The 24,424-nt window shown below is 35.7% G+C and overlaps 1 protein-coding gene across 5 annotated transcripts in view; it reads right to left on the reverse strand.

Annotated features, from left to right (window-relative positions):
* DYRK1A (dual specificity tyrosine phosphorylation regulated kinase 1A) overlaps positions 1 to 24,424 on the reverse strand; it is a 129,451-nt gene that overhangs the window by 68,293 nt on the left and 36,734 nt on the right. For 4 of the 5 annotated variants that reach the window (XM_074355605.1, XM_074355645.1, XM_074355718.1 and 1 more), the window contains exon 2: positions 12,936 to 13,021. The exons of the other annotated variant lie outside the window; for it this stretch is intronic. In XM_074355605.1, coding sequence (XP_074211706.1) covers positions 12,936 to 12,945 — 10 coding nt within the window. In that variant the 5' untranslated portion in view covers positions 12,946 to 13,021. The remainder of the gene's footprint in view (positions 1 to 12,935; positions 13,022 to 24,424) is intronic. 5 annotated transcript variants of the gene reach the window in all.

The raw sequence follows: 24,424 nt of genomic DNA on the forward strand, positions 1-24,424 counted from the left end.
ATTCTGGTTTACTCCAAACTTTAGATATCCTTTGGTGTGTTTTTGAACTACTCAGAATCCTTATAAGCCTCATTTAATTCCTAAGGACAAAGGCAAAAAGAGAAATAAAAGGGAAAGACTTTTAAGCCAATTTCATTCATACTCTTGCCCATAAATCTTTAATATCTTGGTCATTTCTCCCAGGTTCAAGCCTCTCTTATTTTCTCCACACTGATAAAGGTTTCCTAATCCAGCCTTGTCTTCCAGCCTATAGCAGTTAAAAAGGTATCTTCCATGTAAACAAAGACTGCTTCCTGGTCCACCTCAAATATTCTTCATATGACAAAATTTTCCCATCCTTGAAGAAGAAAAAAAAATTAAAACCTTGGCACTCTTATCTTCCTTCGGGGCCCAGAGACACAAGGAAACATCATCTGTTAGTGACAGATGCTCTGGGATAAAACATCATGAATTTAAATGTTGTTTAGTTTATCATCAGTTCTTTTAAAAGCTACTTAAATTGCAGAGTTTTAGGAAAGTATCAATGAGTACTACTTTTAGAATCAGAAATTAAACATTTAAAATGTTTCAAAATAGTTAACCCACTAAATTAGAATCTTCATTACATAAAATATATATTTTAGAGTTCCTAGTATAGAAAATATTAAGTTTTCTAAGTATACAATTAATCATTAACTTTTTAAAAATCCAGTGTTTCAGTTGCATTTTTCTCCCCTATATTGTAAGAAAAAACATATTTAGAATATGTAACTGGTAACTTCTCATCTGCAACGAATGATGCTCAAGAAATACAAACAGCCTCTATCCTCTCAATGTGTAACATACCATTATGCCAAGCAATAAATCATTCAAGATCATCTCAAATGACAAATTACACCATACCAATGATTTTGTATTTTAGGGAGAAATACAAAGTAGCTTTAGAGTTTTCAAAAACGGCAAGTAAATTAAACTGCATTTTCCTTTTTTAATTTGAAGCCATCTAATCTGGAAAAAAATATTCAAAAAATTGTGAGCAACTACTTTGGTCAGGTTTGTAATGCCTCATTCTACAAAGTGAGGCTGCCATCACACTATTTTGCTGGACACCTTTTACAAAAGATTCAGTCCAGTAGATGTCTATACCCTCCAACTTAAGAGCAATCCTGATGCTTTTTCCTCCTTCTCATCAATCTGCTTGTAAAAATAGAAGGTAAATGGTTATTTAAAACTGGATTATTGACATAAATTTTTAAATCCTTGGACTATTCACTACACTTGTGGATCAACTAATTCATATTTGGTGAACGGTCCCATCCTCTTCCTCTACTTCCACTCCCAAAAACAAAAAAGGCACTCAAAACACTATGAATTCTCACTCAACTCACAATATGTATGCTTTACTCCCTCATCAAATTATCATGGAAATCTACTAGCTGACTAATCAAGCCTTCATTTAGCTAAATGTTATCCAAATTAATTCACACTGCTAAAACAAACCAAAAAAAAAATCCCCACAAATTAACTTTGGGGTTAAAACCCCTTTTTGTATTATGCCTATCAAGATAATAAAATACAGCAATAGTTTCATCTTTCTTAAGCATCTTCACCCATACAAACTGCATTAAGTATTTTCTTGTCAATTTCCATGTCATGGGAAATCAGGTGGACAGATTTAGGGTTATAACACAATTAGGGGTTACAGTCAGTCTGACTTTAAAAACGAACAATATAAAACATGCACTTCCAAGAGGCTTGGGTGTGAAGCATCTGAGACAAGCAGCCATCCTGCAAAGCAGCTGAAACCAAGGTAACAAGGAGTGGCCACAGGAGGTAATGCGCAAAAGGTGGACAGATCAAGGACAGAGAAAACAATGCTTCCAAACAACTCAAACCAAAAGCCACAAAGGCAGAAACTGAAGTACAGGTGTTGACTCTCAAGAGAGCTGTTTCTCACTTGGGCAACTTTAAGTTGTGTACTACACAGGTGGATGGCAGAAGGAAGGTTTTATTGGGATCATGAATGCCACCACCGAGTTCTTAATATATACTACCAGAATTCCCAGGTAAATAGAACCAAGGATAGCCACAATTGGAGAAATGCTTGAAAAAAATCCCTTAGGACGACCAACAAGAGAATGAGCCAATACTACACCCTGAAGCTCAGTTTCCTAAATTGAGGGAGGAGGGTGCTGTTAAAAAGAAAATCTAGAGCACTGGATAGACTGAGCACACTTGTTCATATCCTCCATAATACCCACCAACACAGCAGTAGAATCACAAAAATAAAATCAATAACTTAAAGCATGGGATGGAGACATACCAGTGAACCAAAGGTTCTGTAAGATTTCTTCAAGACAAATGGCTAATAGGATCACACCAATAATCAAAGGAGTATCAGAAAGACTCAGAGCTGAAAGCTGACACTAGGAACGTCAGCAGAAGTAGCAGGTACCATTCTGGGTGGAAAGTGAAAACTGGGGTAGGAGGGGCAGAAGCTGGCTTGATTACTAGACAGCTATCTGCTGCGTGGTCAGCCTCCCCCGCCAGCTCAAAGTATCTACCGCACAGTCAGCACACCGAGTCTAAGCTAGTCCAACACAGGTAAACAGTCACCCCCAAAGAAATGCCTTGGAAGACACTAAGCCACCGGCGTAGGAAGGGCTAGACAGGCAGCAGCACAAGTTCATACTGCTCACTGGGACCTCCTCAACGGGGCAATGAAGATGAGAACCCTCCTGCCAGGACCCCAATTCACAGTCACTGAACTGAGGCCATCAGTCCAGGGTCTCACCACAAATGCCAAACCCACACTCGTCCTCTTGCTTGGGAGAGAAGCTGATAATGGCAGAGGGAGTTCAGGATCTTGAGTTGGACAACAGGGGTTACAAGCAGTTTTTATTAAAATATTAAAAAAGAGGGCCTCACACAGATCTAAGGTGACAAGAGTCATAAGCAATTACCCTGCATTTGAGATTTTTTTTAAAATTTTCCTAGTAAAAAGTTGAATGCACATCATACAATTAAATCATTTTTTAAAAATCATCATGATGGGGGGTGGGAAGAGATAGACTGGGATTTCAAAATGTACAACAGATAAACAAGATTATACTGTATAGCAAAGGAAAATATATACAAGATCTTACAGTAGCTCACAGAGAAAAAAATGTGACAATGAATATGTATGTTCATGTATAACTGAAAAATTGTGCTCTACACTGGAATTTGACACAACATTGTAAAATGATTATAAATCAATTAAAAATGTTTAAAAAAAATCATCATGACATGCACTACACCTCCAATCCCAGGGTTAACATTTCTCCTATGAATGGGATGAACTTAGTGACATAATACTACATCTGCCTCTCTATGGGTCCTAATATACCATGTGCTTTTCCAGTGTAGTTTTTTTGTTTTTAATTTTCAACAGAACCTCAAGACAAAATCACGGAACTCATTTACAGTTAAGGAAAGGTACACAAATGTATATTCTTATATACAATGTAAAAGTAACTGTCCGGTGGATAAATGCTGCAAGGTAAAAAGAAAGGGTACTAAAGCCCTTACTTTGTATCTTGGGAAATCAAGAGAAACTGATTTTAATTTTAGTAACAAAAAATTTAAAAGAACAGAAATTGGCAGAAAGAAAGGCAGCATAGGGAACTGTTTGATTTCATCTTTCTGGGAGGACAATCATTAGTTTTTTAAGTAATAAATTAGATCTATAAACACATTACTATATTTAAAGTGATGTAAGTAACCAAAGGAAGAACTTAAAAACTGAAGATTAAAAGTTTTACCACTAAGGAGTGACAATGAGGAAAAGGAAACTGGTATTTCATTTTTTACTTCCAGAATGGGTTATGTTTTATTAACATATGCCTGTAAATTGAGTAATTAATGCCTAATACAGAATAAATGTACAAATATGACTTTAATATGTCAGTTGAGCATGGCCTAAAAAATACTACCACCTCTAAGAGGAAAAAAACTGGTTGTAACCAGGAGGTTACAGAAGAAGCATGCATTCAACAAATACTTCTAGTTTTTGTAACTTCATACAAAGCAGATCTAGGTTTGTAATACAAAGGCAAATATTTACATTTTCAAGTGCCTGCTTTTTGAGTACTTGATTCCATGTGGATCTTGTGGATGGTGTGTCAAAATGCAAGTGAACTTATCTGTGCTTCCCTCTAATCTCTAACACAGACCTATTTAATAATATGGATCTCTACACTTTTTTAAAAGACTAGCATTTAAAGGATACACAGGACTCAACTAAAGAAAGACCAGTAAACAGTAGCCTGATGTCAAAGGAAAAGGGAGAAAAAGCTCTTAGAAAGAAATTCAGTCTTAACGTATACTTTCGGAGTAGTTGATCTACGCTATCAAACCTTAAGCAATACCTTTTTACATCAGCTTTTTTAGTCTGGGTTTCCTTTTAAAGGGTCTTACTTCTTAAAACAAAATTTATTCAAAAAATGTTTTAAATAATGGCCAGATCTATCCATTTTCTAAAACTACAAAAACCAAACTCCATCAAATTATTCCTACACTCAAAGCAAATATTTTATTTCACTTGTTTCCACAATTCAAATCACTGTTGATAATACACATTCTTCACAACTCATATTTGCTTGTTTAAAAACACATGTTCTTTTCTAAAGCAGTAATTACTTCCACAGACTTTTGAGAAAAGCTAATATAGATAAGCTTATTGTATCTTATCAAAACCAAAGAGTAAATTATTTATGAAGCCCCTGAGAATCCCTTTAAAAGACAATACACAATACAGAAAATAAAAGGTCACCAACATCAACAGATTGTTAATGGGTTTATTCTCATTTGTTCAACAAATATTTGAGAAGCGATTATGTTCCAGGCATTACACTAATAAATAAGATCCAGTCCCTCCATACAAAACCTTAACATTTCTTATATTATATAAAATGATACTATGAACAAAATTAAAACACAAATGTACTGGAAAATTTGTCAGAAGTAACTAACAATGCAGGAATATAGTGGTTAAGAGTCAGGAGTCAAGCTCCTGGATTTGCATTTGAGCTCCATCCTTACTGTGTGACCTGGGGCAGACTACCTAATTTCTGGCTGGGCTAATCATCATACCTATCTGAGAATTATCATCAAGAAAAAATGAGTTAATAAATGTAAGTCATTTAGAAGAGTTTCCAGCATACAGTAAGAGTCAATGAGGAACTCTGATAAAATTAAAATTTTTAAAAAGATACTCAAGTGAAATATCAGCAAAACACAGTAAAAGGAAATTCACAGAAGATATAAAAACATATTCATTCTCACTTAAAATTCAGATAAATGCAAATTAAAATATTAAGTTACACTTTATCAAATTGGAAAATACTTTTAAATACTCAGGATTCTAGAGTATGGTAAAATTCTGTTCTGTAGGTGGTTAAAAGCATAAACTGTTCTTTAAAAAGACATTTGAAAATATGCATCAATAGTTAAGACTTTTAAATGTACATATTCTTTAACTCAACATGTGCAACTTCTAGGAACTGCACCTAAGGCAACAAATCAAAAATGAAAACAAAGACTACCACAATAATTGTCCACTTAAACATTATTATGAATTAGCAACAATGGGCAGTAGGTTAAATAGTAACTGATTTGTAGAATACTAACTACTCATTAAAAATGATGCTATAAAGAATACTGATGATGGAGAAATGTTTAAATTTTAAAGGACTAAAAACAAAGTAAAATATGACCCAGTTTTGCTTCTTCAATACTGTTTGAAGGAGTTACATTTACATAAGGTTATCTGCAATAATGTATAAACTAAAAAAATACAATTATATTCTCTGATTGTTTGGACTACTGATAATTTTTATTTTCTTCTTTACAGAAGTTCTATCTGAACTAGAATTATTTTTAATTAAAAATACACTAACTGGATTGTGGTGGTGATAGCTGCCTAACTATAAGTTCACTAAAAACTCATACTTACTCAAACTGCATGAATTTTATGATATGTAAATCGTATCAAAGAACGTCAAAGTTTATTTTTACACACACACACACACACACACACACAGTCTCTCTCTCTCTCTCTACTTATATAAAAGGTGAAGGACAGGGAAAGGTCTCTGCCCTTAAAGAGAAAAAATGGCAAACATTTCGTGTTTTATTTAATGGGGAAGAGGGAGGAAGAGAGTATTTCAGATCTCTTTCAACAATAAATTTGCATAACTGTAACAAAATCTTTTTCTAGTAGATTCATGTAAAAATGGATGTTAGACAATCATTTCAAGTATATCAGTATGAAAAAAATAAAGTGTTACTTTTCAAGGTAACTTGGTTATTCTCTGGTGGATACCGTAAGAAGTGCTCAAAGATACCAACAGCCTCCAAATTCATACTCCGGTTCCTAACATTTTGTCTGCTGTCTTTACACTTCAGTCAGTTTAGCTGGATATAAAAGTCTTGGCTCTCCCTTCTTTTCCTTGCATATATTAGATGTTACTTGATTGCTTCCAGCCTAAAGCATTGCTATCAAAATCAGATAGTCTAATATTCTTCCCTTAAAGACTCTGGTGTTTACCTAGATAACCCAAGAATTTTCTTTAAAGTCTAAGAATGTTTAAAGAGCATGTCTACATGTTGGTCATATTTGGATCAATTTATCCAAGAATACAACACGCCCTTACCAAATGTAGTGGGGCCAACTTTTTTTTTTATTTCAGGAAATTTACTTGAGTTATAATTATCAGAATTTATTAATTTCCATTGCTTTGGTTCTTCTTCAGAGACTCTTATTTGTATGTTGAAATTACTCTGCCTCTATTTAGTAAATGTCACTTTCTCTAGAATGCTCCTTTATCTATTTTTCTTCAATTCTTTTTTGTTTAAATTTTGTTTCTTCTATTTATCTTCTGTTTCTCTGAAGTAATTTCCTGTTGGGTTTTTTCTCTCTTGTGTACCCTACAGTTTAGGCTTCGTTTTTAATATTTCCTTACTCAGATTTAATTTATGTTGCTCTTTCATATTTGTATCATTTTCTAAATTTCTGTGAGTTCATTTTGAAACATTTGGTTATAGTTTTCACCTGTTTTATGAACATTTCTTGCTAGTATGTCTTCATTGTCTGTAGAAATATTACTCACTCCTTATTCCTTTTTTCTTAGGAAGACTCTGTGGGGAATTGACCATGATCCCAGCAGTTGCTCAATTTCATGTAAAATGAAAAACTTTTAGGAAACTGGAGTAGTCTTCCTGGCTTTAGTAGGTGTCCTCTTCTGTTTTCATGAAGAGGACACGAACAATACAGAAACACAGTCTCATACATGAGGTCTCCTCTACTAACCTCCCCACTTCATCTGCGTTTTGTCCCTTTTCCCCCATTGCCTCCATCCTGCTTAATGTGAATTCTATTGCCAGCAGTGTCTACATTAGTGTGGGACTTTGACCAGGAAGGGAGCTTGAACTAGTTCAGTTTTGAAAATTCATAGGAACCAGATGGGTGTAACCCACAGAATTCATCATGGGCCCCTGGTATCCCGGGAATGCAAAAACTCTTAATTTCAGCTGCTGGTTTCAAGCTTGCATGCCACACTTTCCAGGGAGTTCTCATTAGCTAGCTTGGGTTTCTCCTGTTCTCAGGTCCATCAGATACCTGCTGCTTCCTTCTGCACCTTTCACAAATGTTGACAGGTCTTGTAGTTATTGGAGATTTGTCCCCAGCCTACTTTTATTACGGTTTGTGGAGATACTGTTCAGTCTTGCAGGATGTCAGTGAATTTGTTTTTGCTGTCCTAATTACTGTTTCTAGGGAAAATTGTGAAGATTCAAAAAATTATGCCCTGCTGTCATCTTCCCAGAACTCAAACATTCTTCTGGAGGTACATTTGGTAAGTATCCCTAAAATCTAAAATAATGAATAGGAATCTATTTGCTTTCATCTAGGCCTTAAATAAAGGCATTATGGTCTAAGAAATTCAACTTTACAATGTGGCTAACTTTAGGTTTCCCATCGCCTTTTCTATGAATATCATACATTCTCTTACGTGATACATACATGATGTGATCATTACTAACTGCTTCCACTTAAAAATTTGAAACTTAATGAAAATAAGAAACATAAAAGGAAAACAAAAAATTACGTGAACTCTTAAAACCATTTGAAGAAATTTATTAAAGCAGACATTAAGAGAGTGAGATATGTTTAGACATTAGGAGAATGGCAAAAATCGTTCTTTTTTCCAAGTATTCACTGAGGACTTTCTATGTCACAGGAACCCTGCTGGACATACATAGGGCACAGAAAGACAGTGAGCCATGGCCTTTGACCTTGAGAATTGGACTAGCTGGGACCAAAAAAATGATGAGAAAACTTGTGCAAATGCCATAAGAGCATTAAATAAAACCATGTGCTATAAAGAATCCTGGGGGGGAGAGATCTAGGGAACTCTATGAGGTTTGTCACTTTTTGTATCTCTGAAGCAACTGAACTTTCTCCTCCACTGAGTATACACTGTCACTTTTACGTTTTCTAAAATAGAAGACTCTTCTTTTTGCCAGCTGAATTAGAAACTTAATTTTTAACTATAATACTCAATGCTCACAATGATAAATTAAAAGACAAACATTCATCTAACGCTAGTGAGTATAAACTGGTATTATAACCAAATAGCTTTCTAAACAGTAGTATGAAGGGCCTTAAAATTTTTCTAGCCTTATAATTTAACTTACACTCCTAGGAATAAATTACAAGAAAATAATTTAACATACAACTAAACACTTAGGCACAGATGTTAGTACTTAAAAAAGAAGAGTATAAAATGATGTCTAATAAGAGATACCCGACTTAACTAGGAAGTGAACATACAGAGAAATAGTCTCAAATCAGCACACTTTAAAATAAATTTCTAAAGTAATTCACCTTCAAAAAGTTATGGTTCTGAATGCTCTGAATTTGCTCCAAGTTCAAAAGGACAGCATATCACTATGGTTAGTTTTTGATGATGCAGGGGAAGTTCACAATGTATGTTAAGCAATAAAAGAAAATATAAACAATACAAAAACAGATTCTACCCAAGCACACCAACCTGATTATTCAGGATAATCTTAATCAAAAATGGCATCAGAAACAGCATCCTGGAAGGGAAAGTGCCACTGTGCAATGGGCAACAGAACTCCGACTACGTTTCCTTCCACTTATCTACAGTCTTATCAATTTCAACTTTTTTTCACTGATATTGTATTACTTAGTAAACAGGGAGAAAAAATTAAAACCTGACAACAAAATAAATCTACTAGATTTACCATTCACCAGAAACAATCAATTCATTGAATTATTAAGCACAAAATCAGACTGCTTGGGGTTAAGAAATGAATGAGAGCTAAAGAAGGGAAAACATATTTTTAAAAGACCAGATACACAGGACTATGTGAAGAATGAATCCAAAAGGAGGCAAATGGGCAATACGCACCAAAATATTAAAATGTACACACAATTTGATTTACCCAATGCACCTGGTATATGAATGGGATTAAAGAAGCTGGTTTTACTTAAATTTACAGATCTGATTTCTAACTGTTCTGTATTAATATGCCATACTCCTGTGATCACTGAAGAAGTATGCAAACTTTGCCCTACAAAACTCACACTTTAAAATGAGTAAGAGAATCTAAAATTAAAAACTCTGTCACATCAAATGGTTTTAAGCACTTAAATTCACAGAAATATAACAAAAACAGTATGAACCAATCAGGAGAATTTAAAATAAATTTCTAACGTTATTCATCCTCAGAGTTACAGTTCTGAATATTCCAGAACTATTTCAAGTTTGAAAACGACTAGCCTATCACTATTGTTAAAAAACAATTTCAGTTGTTAAAGAAGCCCAACAAAATACAGAATGTTATCAACTGCCGTATCCAACAGCTTTCCCCATTAATGTTCCCCTGGACATTAATAGATATAAATAAGAAATAAAAGGGAAAGGAAGTCCTCTTATCAAATAAACTGAAGAAAATGCAAAAGCCTTTATGTTAATGTGCATGGTGATGTCTGGGGCAGTGCATTTTCCAAATTTAATCTCATAAGTAAGGGATTTCTACGTCCTAAATAAACTGAATTTGGTTATCTCTTAAGTCAAAGGGGTTAAGAGCGGCTCCTAGGTTCCCAGGATGACGGTGTGCTTGGGTAGAATGATGCTACTCATTACTAACAGGCATAAAGAGGAGAGGAGGGACTGTGTGTAGGAGAGACATCCAGGAGGCAGTTACCTAAGTCTGAAGCTCAGAAGAGAAGCATGGGACACAAATGGAGATTTTCACAACACCAGCATGTGGGTACCAGGCGAAGCCTTTACTACTAACCAGAGAGAACTTTCTGCTTTTACTCCAGAGGCCTTGCGTTCAATAGACAAGTATTTAAAATTTATCATAAGCATTCATTGTGTAATTTGTTTATATATCTGCCCCTTCTTCCAACTGAAATGTGTTCCTTTATTCCTAAGCACAGGAATCCTTATAAACAGAGCACTATTACAGTACCTGGTACAAAGCAAATGTTAGCCAAATAAAATGTTTGGCCACAAATGATTTTTCTTCCAAAAATCAAAAAATAATCCAATTTTACCTAATTTAAATCCTTACTATATTTTAAAATATGCAAAAATACCCTCAAATTAAACAAGTACAGGAACACCTTTATACACATGTACCAGAGATATATCAAACTTTAACTCTGCCTTGCTGTTCAGTAAAAATCTATTAGTAAGCTTTGGCTTTTGAAAGATCAGTCAAAGCATCCTTCAATGTCCTTGCTAGCACCCCTGACCCTGCACCTCATCAACGAAATGGTATGAGAGAGTAAGGCAGTCAACACTGTGACTGCCCGGGGAAGCAAGATCCACTTTCAATGAAAAACTCCTTATGAGCTTTTATGTGTTAAAATTCTATCAGTTGAAGTATAACAAATGTGTGTATAGTAAAATAAGAGCAAACTGCATTAATTAATGATGATTATGAAAGCTGTTAATTTTACATTCAGAAACAATTGTTAACATTCAAACTGTTGAAAGGGAATACACCAGCAGCTAATATATACATTAGAGTCTGACTTCTTTCTCGGTTTTCTCCTTTATAAGCCAGTAAATGTTTATAATTTTTAAAATTGGATTGTATCATAAATCTAGTATTTGTAAATTTTTGTGTTTTGGCATTCATAAAATTAACTAGATAACCTTTATAAATTGTATTTACTCTTTAGATATTTCATTTCATCCATAAGCCTTTTAAGAAAAAGAACTATTTGGAAAGTCTCTGTCTTGTGAAGATAAACTAGAAGTAAAATAGTAACTTTGCCATCTCAAAATTCCTTAAGGGAAAGTCTCCAACATCATTAATATTCATAGATAAATCTATGAGACACCCCAAATACACTGTTCCTCCACTGACCTCAGTTGAAAGTGAGCATCTACCTGGTATAGCCAATGTGCAGTAGAGTGCCCAAGGAGCAAGCCGGGAGCAGACAGTGATGAGAAACTCTTCCCGCACCAAAAGGTCACACTTATAAAATCTGACAACATTTTCATAAAATTCTAAATTTTTCTGTAAATATTCCTATTTATTTCTCTATGACAGTGATATTCAGCTTCCGCATCATATTGATTTTATCAGCCACTCGGCCAGAATGTGTACAGTGGTGTACCTCTAGTATGTGTAGGCAAATATATATGTGTGCCCCTGAGAGATAGATTACAGAGATGATTACTCCATCACTTTTTACTCAAAAATCAATTACCAACAGATTCTTTGAGTCCCTCATGAATGTAAAATATTATTTGATCTATAATTAAATTTAAAATATATTCAAGCACATTTCTTCATACATGATGGCACATCTGAGACATTTTTAAATCCCACTCTGAAATCAAAAAATGGTCATTTCTTTTCCTTTTAGAAGACAAAGATCACCAAAAACAAAAACCAATCACAAAAACTTTAACACCTTCACCAACCATGTAATTAAGTATCTATTCAAGATTTATGTAGTTACTTCTTTTCCAATTAAAGACCACATTTTCTTTCAAACAGTTTATAAACCAAGTTAAGACTATCTCTGACCAGGTCTACAAATATAAGCCACCTGGTTCAACAAAATGCCTCATAATTGACCTAATTTAAGAACATATAAGTTTAAAAGCTAGTAACATTCTACCCATTAGCTATACTGTATTTTCATGAGTTTGAACACAGCCACAGATGGAACAGCCTCCATTTTTCCATATATGAATAAGATCACCTCAATTAACTATAAAGCAATCCAAAATATTCTTTTCAAAACTGCCTTCTTTACTGCTTCTCCTGTATATTCAAGTGACAAAAGGATAAAAGAGAAGGAGAGAAGGAAGAAAGAAAGGAGAAGGAGAGGAATGGAGGAAGGGATGGAGAGCGGGAGGAGACAGGCAAGAAAGTAAAAACAAAATCCCAGATCATATTTTTTTAAGGAATCATACATATGTGTGTAATATCCTTAATTTAATTGTGTGAGTCTTATTTAAGACATACCACTACCATCTACTCCCTATGCCTTTAAAAGATTTGCTCTATTCTAACAGAGATTTGGGGAAACATGCATTCAACCATCAAGGTGAATATTTTATTTTTTTAAACAGAAATACTTCAATTCTCACCAATATATTAGCCAACCATCCCCTTTTGAAAATGTCAAGTACGAGCAATTACTATGCTGTATTTGTATTAATACCATTGCCAGTCACTGATTATCAGACTGATTCCCAAAGTTTAATAAATATTCCAACTATCTTTGCATTTATTGATCTAAATAATTCTCCCCACTAATGCTGTTTATCAGAAAGCTCCCCCATTCAAAATACACCACCAGTCCCCACATTCTCTCAGACAGCCATAGTTTTACTGTATTTCAAAACTTGAGTCACCTGTATGCATCGTCTTCTTTCAAGTCTCATATCATCCTGATGGGGTGGGGGAAGGGAGGGAAGAGTCCAGCAGCAAAACTATAACACTGTGTGAAGAAAAACAGATTATGATAAGAGATAAGGATGCAAGACAATTACCCCTAATTGAGGAACATCTAATGTAACTATAATTCCCAAAACACAGAGATAAAATTATTGCAAATTCATTTAACTAACATTTATTTCAGCTTACTTGAAAATAATTTTCATTAGCAAAAATCAATTATACATAAAATATAAAGTATTAAATTGTCAGGGAGAAAAAGTTTTCAGATCTGGCTACTACCAACAAAAATTTCACCCATTTCTAGCTATGAAATAACTGTCAAAATTCCACTATTCTGTATAATTTATCAGAAAAAATATTTACATTGTATAATCTACATCAATTCACAAATCAGTATGAATGCAACTTCACTTTTCACAGTGGCTTACTATCAGAGTTAATGAAAGTTACGTTATAGGAAAGATCACATGCCAATCTACCAATGCTATTATTAAATTAAGTTCTGAGACACTGCTCACAACTGCTCCCCTAAGCCCACAAGCCCTCTTCTGCTCTCTTGAGTGGCTTCTCTTATTATGGTAATTCTTTCACTGTACTTCCACTTGTTACTTCCACTGCTATTTCATGACCGGCCAGCAAATCCCATAATGACTGATGGAAAAGCAAAAGCAACCTCGTGGTTGTTGTCAACTGGGAGCACATGACGACAGAGGAGACAAACACAAGCACAGGTTGAAACCTAACTCATAAATGAGTTTGGTCTAAAAATCATCTTTTAAAATGAAACTGTGGAATTCAGTCAGTATTTCTAATGAAACAATGCTGTTTATTTTGACCAAGTTCCCAGGTTAGCCAAAAGAAACCTCCTGAGCCCAAAAGACAGTATACTGGTCATGGGCACTGGGGACCCTGCAAAAGAAACACAGAAGCCGAACCAATTCTAGATCCTCTCTTTATCTGGACAAACTCTAAAATAGGTCATTTTCCTTGTGAGCACCATCCCAACTCCTGACGCCTTTAATTCCCTAAATTTTACATGATAGCATTCCAAACATCCTGCTAATAATAATCCTTTCCCCTAAGTATGTTCCTAAATTACCACCCAAATCTCCTACTGCCTCAATGTAGTTCATTTCAGGTATGTGATAGGAAGAAATCAACTGGACTGAAGTAATTCACTTTAACATTTGCAGTTTTCAACAAGGATGAAGGTACCCCAAATAAACTCCTAATTGGCAGAATTCTAATAGTGCTGCAAAATAACTGAAGCAGTTGAGAAAAACCATTTTTAGGCAAGTGGGTCATAATATAGGTGAGTCTTTGTTTATTGCCCCCAAATATTTCTGCTTTTTACTTATTTCTCCTTCTACTTCTGAAGGTATTTAAAAGCTCAAAATCACTACTCCAAATAGCAGCAATGAGAAAAGGAGCTCAGGGACAAGGGCTTAAATATATGAATTACTTGTAAATTAGGAATTGCCTGTGTCTGAAATCATTTCCTATATTCCAGATTCCATTCCTGAAGAACCACTTTTCCAGTTTTAGATGCTGCTGTGGTATCAAGTAAAAACGTAGACATAAGACCCACTGGCACCCAACGTGGCAGAGGAAGGAGAGTGTATAGATAGATAAATGAATGAACATTAAAGTATTGCACCAAAGCAGTTTTATTTGCAAAAATAATCTTTAAACCATCAAGATTAAAGATTTTTACTTCAAAGACATAGTTTCCTAATAATTTTACCCTCATAAATGGTCAGTCTTTACAAATCTGGCATGAACTATGATAAAGGAAAATGTGAATTAAATCTCTAGCTATGAACTACCTATCTCTGAACCCTTCAGGCACTCAGCATCATATTCCTCACCTATAAAATGCCACAATGCTACTACACCTACATCCTGCCAACTTCAATGGTTTCAACAGGAAAAGCTATTATTAACACAAAAGCACTTTATAAGAAGAAAGTAGAATCAAGTAAGACATTAGTATTCTTTTCATTTTATTAAAAGTTGTTAGAAATTAACAGAGTATTTCATTACTGTTTTAAATAGCTAAAGGGAAGAAATATGGGTGAGCCAGTGGTACAATGGATAATGCTTCTGACTCTGGATCATCAAAATGATCTCACCCTAAAAATGACATCTTTTAGAAAAATCATCCACTTCATCACTACTCATATGAAAAGCAGCCTTTAGCAGAGTAAAGAATCTCTACAAGTTACAAAATTTGCTGATGACATATGCAGCAACTAAATGATCACATACTGACTGATGATAACCTCCCTGAGTCTTAACCTCAGATTACTTTAAACCTTAGATTACTTTAAATAAAGAGTCCAGTGATTACTCTAAGATATCTTTCAGGCTGGTCACTTTTCAAAAAATAACTTTATATCAGATGTGAGTTTTATGACAGTAAGTGGGTAACAGCAAACATCAAGTGTACTTTGCAAACTATACATACAATTTTCTTTCTAAAGAAGCTTAAAAATCCAGAAAGTCATATTTTAGTTTTTTTCTGAGAAAAACCTACAGTGAATCATTCATCTTTTCCCTCACAAATGGTGTCATTCACAAATTATGGAGCAAAATGAGATGTCAGTGAAAAGTATCTACTATCCTTACCACAGGAATCTCCCATAATCCTCAAAATCTTTTGCAGTATGTTTTAGCTCACATTTTGCCAAAGGCAATATAATGGTCTATGAGCAATCTAGGAACTGATCTTAAGTGGTCTTTGAAGCTAAACTTACAAACCATTTTCCAGTTGTCTGAAAATCACCGCATAAAATTCACCTACAGCACATCCGCAGCAAGACTAGAACTTCAACAAGCCGAGTTTAAGTGCACGGTACACTCAGGTAGGTATCAGACTCAGTCTCTTGATGTCCGTCTGTCTCTCTTTCTCAAGGAGGGTTGGGGAGACGAGGATATCAAGACACCCAATTAAAAGCACTATTGTGCTGAGATTTATAGAATACACATCTGGAAAACACTAGAATGGGAAAAAATTGAAATGAATGCTTTAGCATGATATGGCGAATCCGGATTAACTCAGGAGTTAAAAAACTAAATGGCAGGTGCTGATGTATTCTGTAATGACAATGTTTTGGCCTGATGCAAAACTAAAAATTCTATTTAGTTTCAAAATAAAGTAGTAGGGAAGTGTTACAAGCAGCAGGTGGAAAAATCAATATGATACAAGATTCAGAAGTACTAGTAGGTACTATTTTCTTAAACTGGATGGAAGTACAGAGTTTTTATTTTTTTAATTTACGTGTTGCATATATTCTCATATATTCACAATTTAAAATTTTAACCCACATGAAAAAATAAAAATGCACAATGAGATTAGAATGACAAGTCTGATAGTTCAGAAGATGCCAATTAATAAGCTACAAAACAAATAAATAAACTACAGAAGTGAAACCAAGGAAAACTTAGTTGAAAGACCTAAAAATTGACTCCATGGATTAAATCACAATGTGATTATCTAAAAATCATACACTGTGACTACCTTTCCTTATAAACTTCTGCTCATAAGCACTAAAAGAGAAAAAGACGTGACAGAAGAAAATGTCTTTTCGCCAGACAGTAATTTCAGAAATAGTTTCAAGAATTATAACAACTAAAGGAGTCATGGAGAAATGTTTTGATACCTACCACAAAAGGAAAAAAAAAAATCTGTAACTCTAACTCCCAATAAGATGACCAAACGGCATACAAAGAAAAAGCCTTTCCACCCTTTCCACTAACTGGGGGTTTCAAGAGAAATCCTAAAAACAAAGAATATTTATGACTTCCTCCCCAAATCCCAAGGAAATAGTTACAGTCTTAAAAAGTTAAAAAGGCAAAATGCATAAGACATCAAATCAAAATTATGAGTAAAACTGCAGGGAAAAGGACACTTGCTGAACACTTACTGTGCACCAACCACTCAGCTGAGACACTTCCCAGACGCTGACACACTGAATAGCCTACCAGTCCTACAAGGAGGCAGTGTTACTTCCGTTTCATCAATGGTGAAATCAAGGGTCAGACAGACTAACTGGACTGGCGAAGGTCACAGCCTGCAAACTCTGGCTCCACAGCGAAGTTCACTACCTTCTACCACACCAAAATGCCTCTCGTTAAGGATCACTGAAATGGTTATGAGAAAATTACAAACCTGCAAAAATCTAGGTGACTAAGTCTGATTTTACACTTACCACTCACTCTTCTGCCTCAAACATCCTAAACATGAAATAAAGCTTATCAGGAGTAAATTATTTTGTAAAAAGTATTTCAGTTTAGGAAAAGTAACTCTCCTGAAAAGTTAGCTCAGCAAAGCAATTCTGATTATATTAACAATTTGTTCTAATTCCCTTTACCAAAAAAGAACTATTAAGGAGACAAGCTGAGAAGTGTAAAAACCAAGCAGATAAGCCATTTTTGCACTAACGCCTAGGGCAAGATAAAAGAACATGAATGAAGGACTCTACACCTGGGTCTTGGACTACATGACTCCAGTGGCATGCTGGAAGTGGGAGGAACTGACAAATGGGTTAAAGGGGATAGAAGGATGTGATTTCTCATAAAATTGAATGAAAAGAACTAACACAACCTGAGTAAGCACTGGAGAGAAGGTTCAAGAAGTAAGAGCTAGGGGAGGGTGTAGACCAGTGGTAGAGCACACGCCTAGCATGCGTGAGGTCCTGCATGAGATCCCTAGCACCTCCATCAAATAAACAAGTTAGACCTAATTGTCTCCCCCCACCCCATAAACAGTGCTGTATGCCAACTATATCTCAATAAAACAGGAAGGAAAAAATTTTAAAAAAGAAGAAAAAGAGTGGGTAGATTAAATAAATATTGCCCCAAATTTTCGTTACCTCAAGCACCAAGTTCCCTGGCCTCTCTAAGACTTAATCTGGGCTAAACTGGGACAAAATTAGGCACTGAGTATTTAGATATAGCAATAAATACAGGAAAACAGGAGAGAAATAACTCGTGGGCATACCATCTGCAACAATGCATAATGCATTGACAAGTATCTTTTTTAAGACTGAAGGGTAGAGATGGAAACATTTCTCAGAGTAAGCGGTGACTAGTGTCAAGCACAGGATCCCTGTCACTAATTCAAAACCCATCATCTACCACTGATAATTTATTTTGTTTGGCATACTGTCTTGAGGGTGTGAAAACAAAGATTTGCACAGGTTTCCATCAACACTCAGGTTTCTCAACATACTTTTATGTATTATCTTACAATTCAAGCTCCTCAAACATGAATCAATATGTTTAACCACACAGAACTTCTCAGGAAGCTAACTTCCACTACCAGAGAGTGACTATTACTTTATAAAGTAGATACAGGAAATACGCCTACCATAAGCAGACCTAAGTTCCAGAAGACTCATTTCTAAGGTAACTGGTTTAAAGTCAACATTATGCACTATTTCAGTTATATGAGGAATTACGGAGACTTTTAAAACACTGACTTGCCTCTAGCCCACCTCTCACTGTTAAGAGTTTCAGGTCCAGATATCTGAGAGTCCAATGAACTGACTTTGATGTCCCAGTTATTCCTGCATATGAGATGTTTTATATTTAATGGACACGTAAGTACTTTCCTGTAATTCACTTAATTCCAATAATTACATAAGGTAAATAGCACTATCATCTCTATTGGAAACAAAGGCCCAGAGAAATGAAGTGGCCCCAAGTCACACAGGACTCACTGTAGAGAGATGAGACTGAAATTCAACCAAACTGACTTCAAAGCCACTGATCTCAGGCCCTGTGTTAAACTGATTTACCACCTCCCCATTCTTCTCCCCTGCTCAAAAAAGGGAAGGAAAGACCAGGCAGGACAGGAAAAAAAAAATCCACTTCTCCTTCCTGTATTCTCAGTTTTGGTTAATGGTGTCACCACACCTCAAGCTCCCGAACTAAAACCTTCATCATCTAGACCTCTTTCCTACTATTTACCCCACATCTAATCCACAAATTTTTGTGTTGGATTTCACCTTAGAAAAGTGAGTTCTGTGAGCCATTCTAGGAAATTAATGGAACCTACAGATGAGGTCATGGAAACCTCCAATGTGTAGCCACTGAGTCAGAAGCATGGAACAACCTGGGCTTGTGACTGTCAGAAGTGGAGGGTGGTCTTACAGGATTGAGCCCTCTAACTGTGAGAGCTTGATTTCCTCTCCAGGTAGACAGTGTCAGAATTCTGCTTTATTCTTGGACACCACGTTGGCACCTGAGAACTGCTTGGTGTGAAAAAGCCTTCTCTCTCCCAAAACACACATACACACATGCTGAAACTGCGTACAGGAACCCTTTGTAAACAGGAATTAAGAGCAAAGTGGGATGAACAGAATACCAAGATTTGTTTCAATCTCTTCTGCTGATGTGCCTGCTTCCTATCACCTCTGCACAACGTACTCCAACCTTCTATTATTCAAATGGATCCTAGCTCGTAAGAGGAATTAAAAAGGGGTGGCCCAATGACCTCTCGGTGCTCTGAGAATCAAACAAGGTTGAGACGCACTGCGTAGTGTCATCCCTCGTTACATCCCCCTCCCTCACCTGAACATCTGGGACCATCTCTTTCATGCGTGTATTCCATAAACAAAGCTTACCTATCGGACAGAAGACACTTAGGCAGAACATGGTCAATCAAGGATAAACAGCCTGCAATCCCTTCTCATAACTAGTTCCTAAGAAATGCAAAAAACCACTCTGCTCGCTCTTTCCTTTCTGATAGCACTGACTTTTCTAAATAGGATGGTCTAAAGTATTTAATGTATGTATCTCACACACATATAATTTTATTTATAAAATATACATTATATATAATTAATTTACGTAAGTGCATGCACACATATACTTAGTTGGTTATATGTACTTTTATACATATAATTACACATAATTTTATAAACCACTGCTTCTAATTATCCTTGAATTTCAAAAAAACAGAAAAATAACAAGGTCCAGAAATAATCAAAAACACACACTGTTATTAACAGCTTATGTTTTCTTCCAACAAGCCTATTACTAAGAGTAGTAAAATGAGTTTAGTCTTACTTATTTTCCCTGCTAAACTTTTGTGGAACTTAAAGAGAAATGCTACCTCCTCAAAAATTCTTAAAACATGTGGTCTTATACTTCAGGGTACCAATTATCCTCCATGTCTTTTTCACCTTTAGCCCCAAACTCAGGTGTTAGTCTCCACTTCATCTCCTGGACCCCCCATTTCTCTTCTTTTAGAGTAAAAGAAGTACTTTCAAGGTTTACTCTAATAATACACTAATAATTCTGGACTCTTTCTCTACTCCAACCGCTCACTCAGTATCTAGTCCAACAAGCTGCTGGGTGCAGCCTACGTCCCGCAGTATGACAACTCACTGTGCTGAAAGCGCACCCTCACCCACCCCCTTTCCTTACACAACCCACATTCCCACCTCTACCCCCCCAAGACCATTCTTTCAGTGACTTGGCAAGAAACTGCTGACTTCTTTGTCTACTCTAAATGGTCCCACTCAATCCTATGAATTTCAAAGTGCCTAACTTCTCCACACCTAGTGCAGTCACCCTGGTCCTGGTCCTTATTTCACACATACTACAGATGCCTCCTAAACTCAGCATTGCCTAGGCTAGATGGTGAATCAGAAATAACAGGGGAGGTTCCCAACTAGACTGCACAGCAGTCCACTCCCAAAGATCCTGATTCAGGAAGCATGGAGAAGGACCTGAGAATCTGGTTGTTGGGTTTTGTTTTCTTTTTTTTAACTGAAACAAAAACTTCCAGATTATTCTTGAGCACAGCCAGATTTGGGAATTATTTCACTTAAAGACAGCTTATCAGCTTATCCTTTGTCCCATTTTAGTGCATATTTAGCTGCCACACAGACACTCCTGAAGCACAGACTTTCAACCTAGACTTAACCCCTCTGAAAATTAGGAACATTAGACCACATCTTATTGCCAAGAACTCAGAGCTTGGCATGGCATTCTATAAAATGCCACTAACCTCCTTCCGCATCGATGCTGAAGTCACTTCCCCTACCTAAAATTTGCCCTTTCTTTACTAAATCTTTACCTAAATCCTATCCACTCTTCAAGACCATCTCAATTCTCCCTCATTCAGCTTACAGCCACTCCAGTCTTTATCTACCACTGTAATTTATTAATTATTTATGTTATATTGTTATGAGTGATATCTACTGCTTGGTGAATCTCAATCTCATATTTGTCCTATCACAGTAGATTTCAATAAGTACATTGGTATACAATGGAATAACAACATGGAAAATACTGTCTTATACAGAAAAAGTGGATTATAAAGCAGTACGCAAATATCACATATTTATTTTTAAAAAGAATAGAATAGTTGTGTGCAGAAAAAATCTGACAGCTTATACAAAAAATGCAAATAGTACTTATCTCCAGAGAAAGGAACTACAGAAAACTGTTATTCTTATCTTCTGTATTTTCTAAATTTTCTAAAATGAATGTGCATTTTGTAATGAAACAAAATCTTAAACCTTAAACTCTTAACCTAGAATTTTCTTGATAAATTAAATTTCTGTAAAAATGACTGGCCTGGGGTATCAGCAGCCACACTGTTACAGTCTTAATACATACATGACTTATCTGTTAACGTCAACATTTCCCAGCCCGGGCTTCAAATTTCACTGGCCTCAATAGATTTGATGTTCCAACTTTTGGGACCTCATTCCCAAATCAATCATATACATAGGCCTGCTATTTCACCAGCTGTCTGGAGTGGAGTTTTATTTGTCTCTTGTTTTGGTTTGTTCTTTCAATCAAAACTACAAGACTTGACATAATATTGCTGCTCTTTTATTTCCATATCAGGCAGGAGACATAGAACAGCTGAGAAAACCAGAATTAGTACTAAATAAATCTTAGCAATAAAGGTCTGCTAATACGTTTAAAACATCATCTTAAGCACTCCTTCATCCTTATACAGAATAAAATCTAAAATATAGTGAAAATCAACCTCCCTTAAAGAATAATTGTCAGGATAAACTATGCCAAGAATTTTCAATCATTAGTCACAAACTGCATGCTAAATTCCTCTATGCTAACTTAGGTTCATATGTTTACTGCGCTCTGAAGAAACAGAAAACAGCTATACACGTCCTCCAGAACACTCTTCACATGCACGAAGACTTATTCCTCAGTTGCTTCTCCAGCTGAACATCAGGACACTCAATCACTCTTCTCAAATCTAATTAGCCAGGCCCAGTCCACTTTTCTTGCTCAAATCTTATGCTTTATTTCTCAATTTATGATCTTCAGATCTGTACACGGCATAACCGTGATAAGCACTGCCCCTCCACAGGTTTCTCCCTGTGGCACTGATTCACATGCTGTTTGTAGTCTGCTTGGCATCATGTTCAACCTCTACTTTTAGAAATATATTTCATGATGGAAAATACAGAATTTACATACAAAAAAATGTGTCATCAAAAATAAAAATGTTCAACACTTAAAGAAAATATGACAGATTTATGGTATATTCACATGATAAAATGTTATGTTAATCATTTAAGTTCTTACAATAATTACATTGCATGATGGAAAAAGTCATGCATTCTATTATATCACAAAGAACACAAACTCTTCATCAAAGCAGTCTCAGGAAAGTAAAATAAATGCACAGAAGAACACTCTGGAAGAAAATACATAAAATTATTAATAATGAATATCTTTGGCTAATAAAATATTGGATGATTTTTTATTTTCTTCTTTATACTTTTCAGTGCATCACAACTTTTAAAAATATGCACAACTTTCATAATCAGGAAAAAATGGTCCAAGAAATTCAACTTCCATCTCAACATAAAAGTCATCATGTAATCTAGTTATGGGCCACAACCTTTTAAGTATCTCCAATTTTTAAAACTCCAATATAGGTTAAAAGCTCATGATAATAAACTATTAAAGATCTTTGTTTTTAAAAATCAGCTAATATAATACTGCTAGGTCACTGTCCACGTAAGATCCAAAAAAATACTTTAGTTGCTTAACCCAGTGTTCAAGGCCCAAAGCTGTCAGGCTCCAGAGTCAGCCTGCCCTGGTTCAACTCCTGGTTCTACAACTTACTGCATGGCCTCAGCAAGGTTCTGAACTCCTAGGCGACGGAGGACAATCCTGTAAAACACTGTTGTGTTCTCAGGACATCGCACACGCAAACCACTGAAAACACTGCCCGGTAAGTGCTCAATACATGCTCACTGCTTTATACAGTTATATTTTATATTGTCACTCCTCCACTTTTTCAGTCTTATCTCCTATATAGGCTTTCCCCAAGTCTACACTCTAGTCACAACGGACAAAGCCCATTCCCCAAATACTACTTTTTCGTTCAGACTGCTCCACGAGCCCTCCTTCTTTCCTGCTTGTCAACACCATGCTCCAAGTCCAACACCAACGCTTTCTCCTCCAGAAAGTCTCCCACTAGCAGCCCCTACAGACACCACATCCCCCTCAACCCTGCCATAGCATTATTTATACCCCGATTATGCCCCAGCTTCACTCTGCCCTAGACTGTAGGTAAGTAACAAACCACATGCTTGTTGACATCTAGCCCTACAAAGTGGGAAAAGCCTTGTTCATCTCACCTTTCGGAAGGCCAGCTTCCTCAACTATAGCAGACTCACAATATAGGAGGGAAAGAAAGCCATACTCAACAAACCACATCACCTCTAAGAAATACCTGCTTTTGCAATCAGAAAACTACTAGAACTCATCAATGAATATAGTAAAGTTGCAGGATACAAAAGTAATATACAGAAATCAGTTGCATTTCTATACACTAACAATGAAATAGCACAAAGGGAAATTAATGAAACGATACCACTCACCATCATGCCAAAAAGAATAAAATACCTGGGAATAAACCTAACCAAGGAGGCAAAAGACCTTTAAGCCAAAAACTATAAGACACTGATGAAGGAAATTGAAGACGACATAAACAAATGGAAAGATATACCATGTTCTTGGATTGGAAGAATCAGTACTGTTAAAATGGCCATACTGCCCAAGACAATTTACAGATTCAATGCAATCCCTATCAAGTTACCAACAACATTCTTCACAGAGCTGGAACAAAAAATGTTAAAATTTGTATGGAAACACAAAAGACCTCGAACAGCCAAAACAATCTTGAAAAAGAATGGAACTGGGGAAATCATGATGACTTCGGACTATACTACAAAGCCACAGTAATCAAAGCAGTATGGTACTGGCACAAAAACAGACACATAGATCAATGGAACAGGAAAAAAAAGTCCAGAAATAAACCCATGCACGTATGGTCAATTAATCTATGACAAAGGAGGCAAGAATATACAATGGAGAAAAGACAGTCTCTTCAATAAGTGGTGCTGGGAAAACTGGACAGCTACCTGTAAAAGACTGAAAT

The sequence above is a fragment of the Camelus bactrianus genome, chromosome 1, assembly GCF_048773025.1.
Source record: "Camelus bactrianus isolate YW-2024 breed Bactrian camel chromosome 1, ASM4877302v1, whole genome shotgun sequence".
Classification (NCBI taxonomy): domain Eukaryota; kingdom Metazoa; phylum Chordata; class Mammalia; order Artiodactyla; family Camelidae; genus Camelus; species Camelus bactrianus.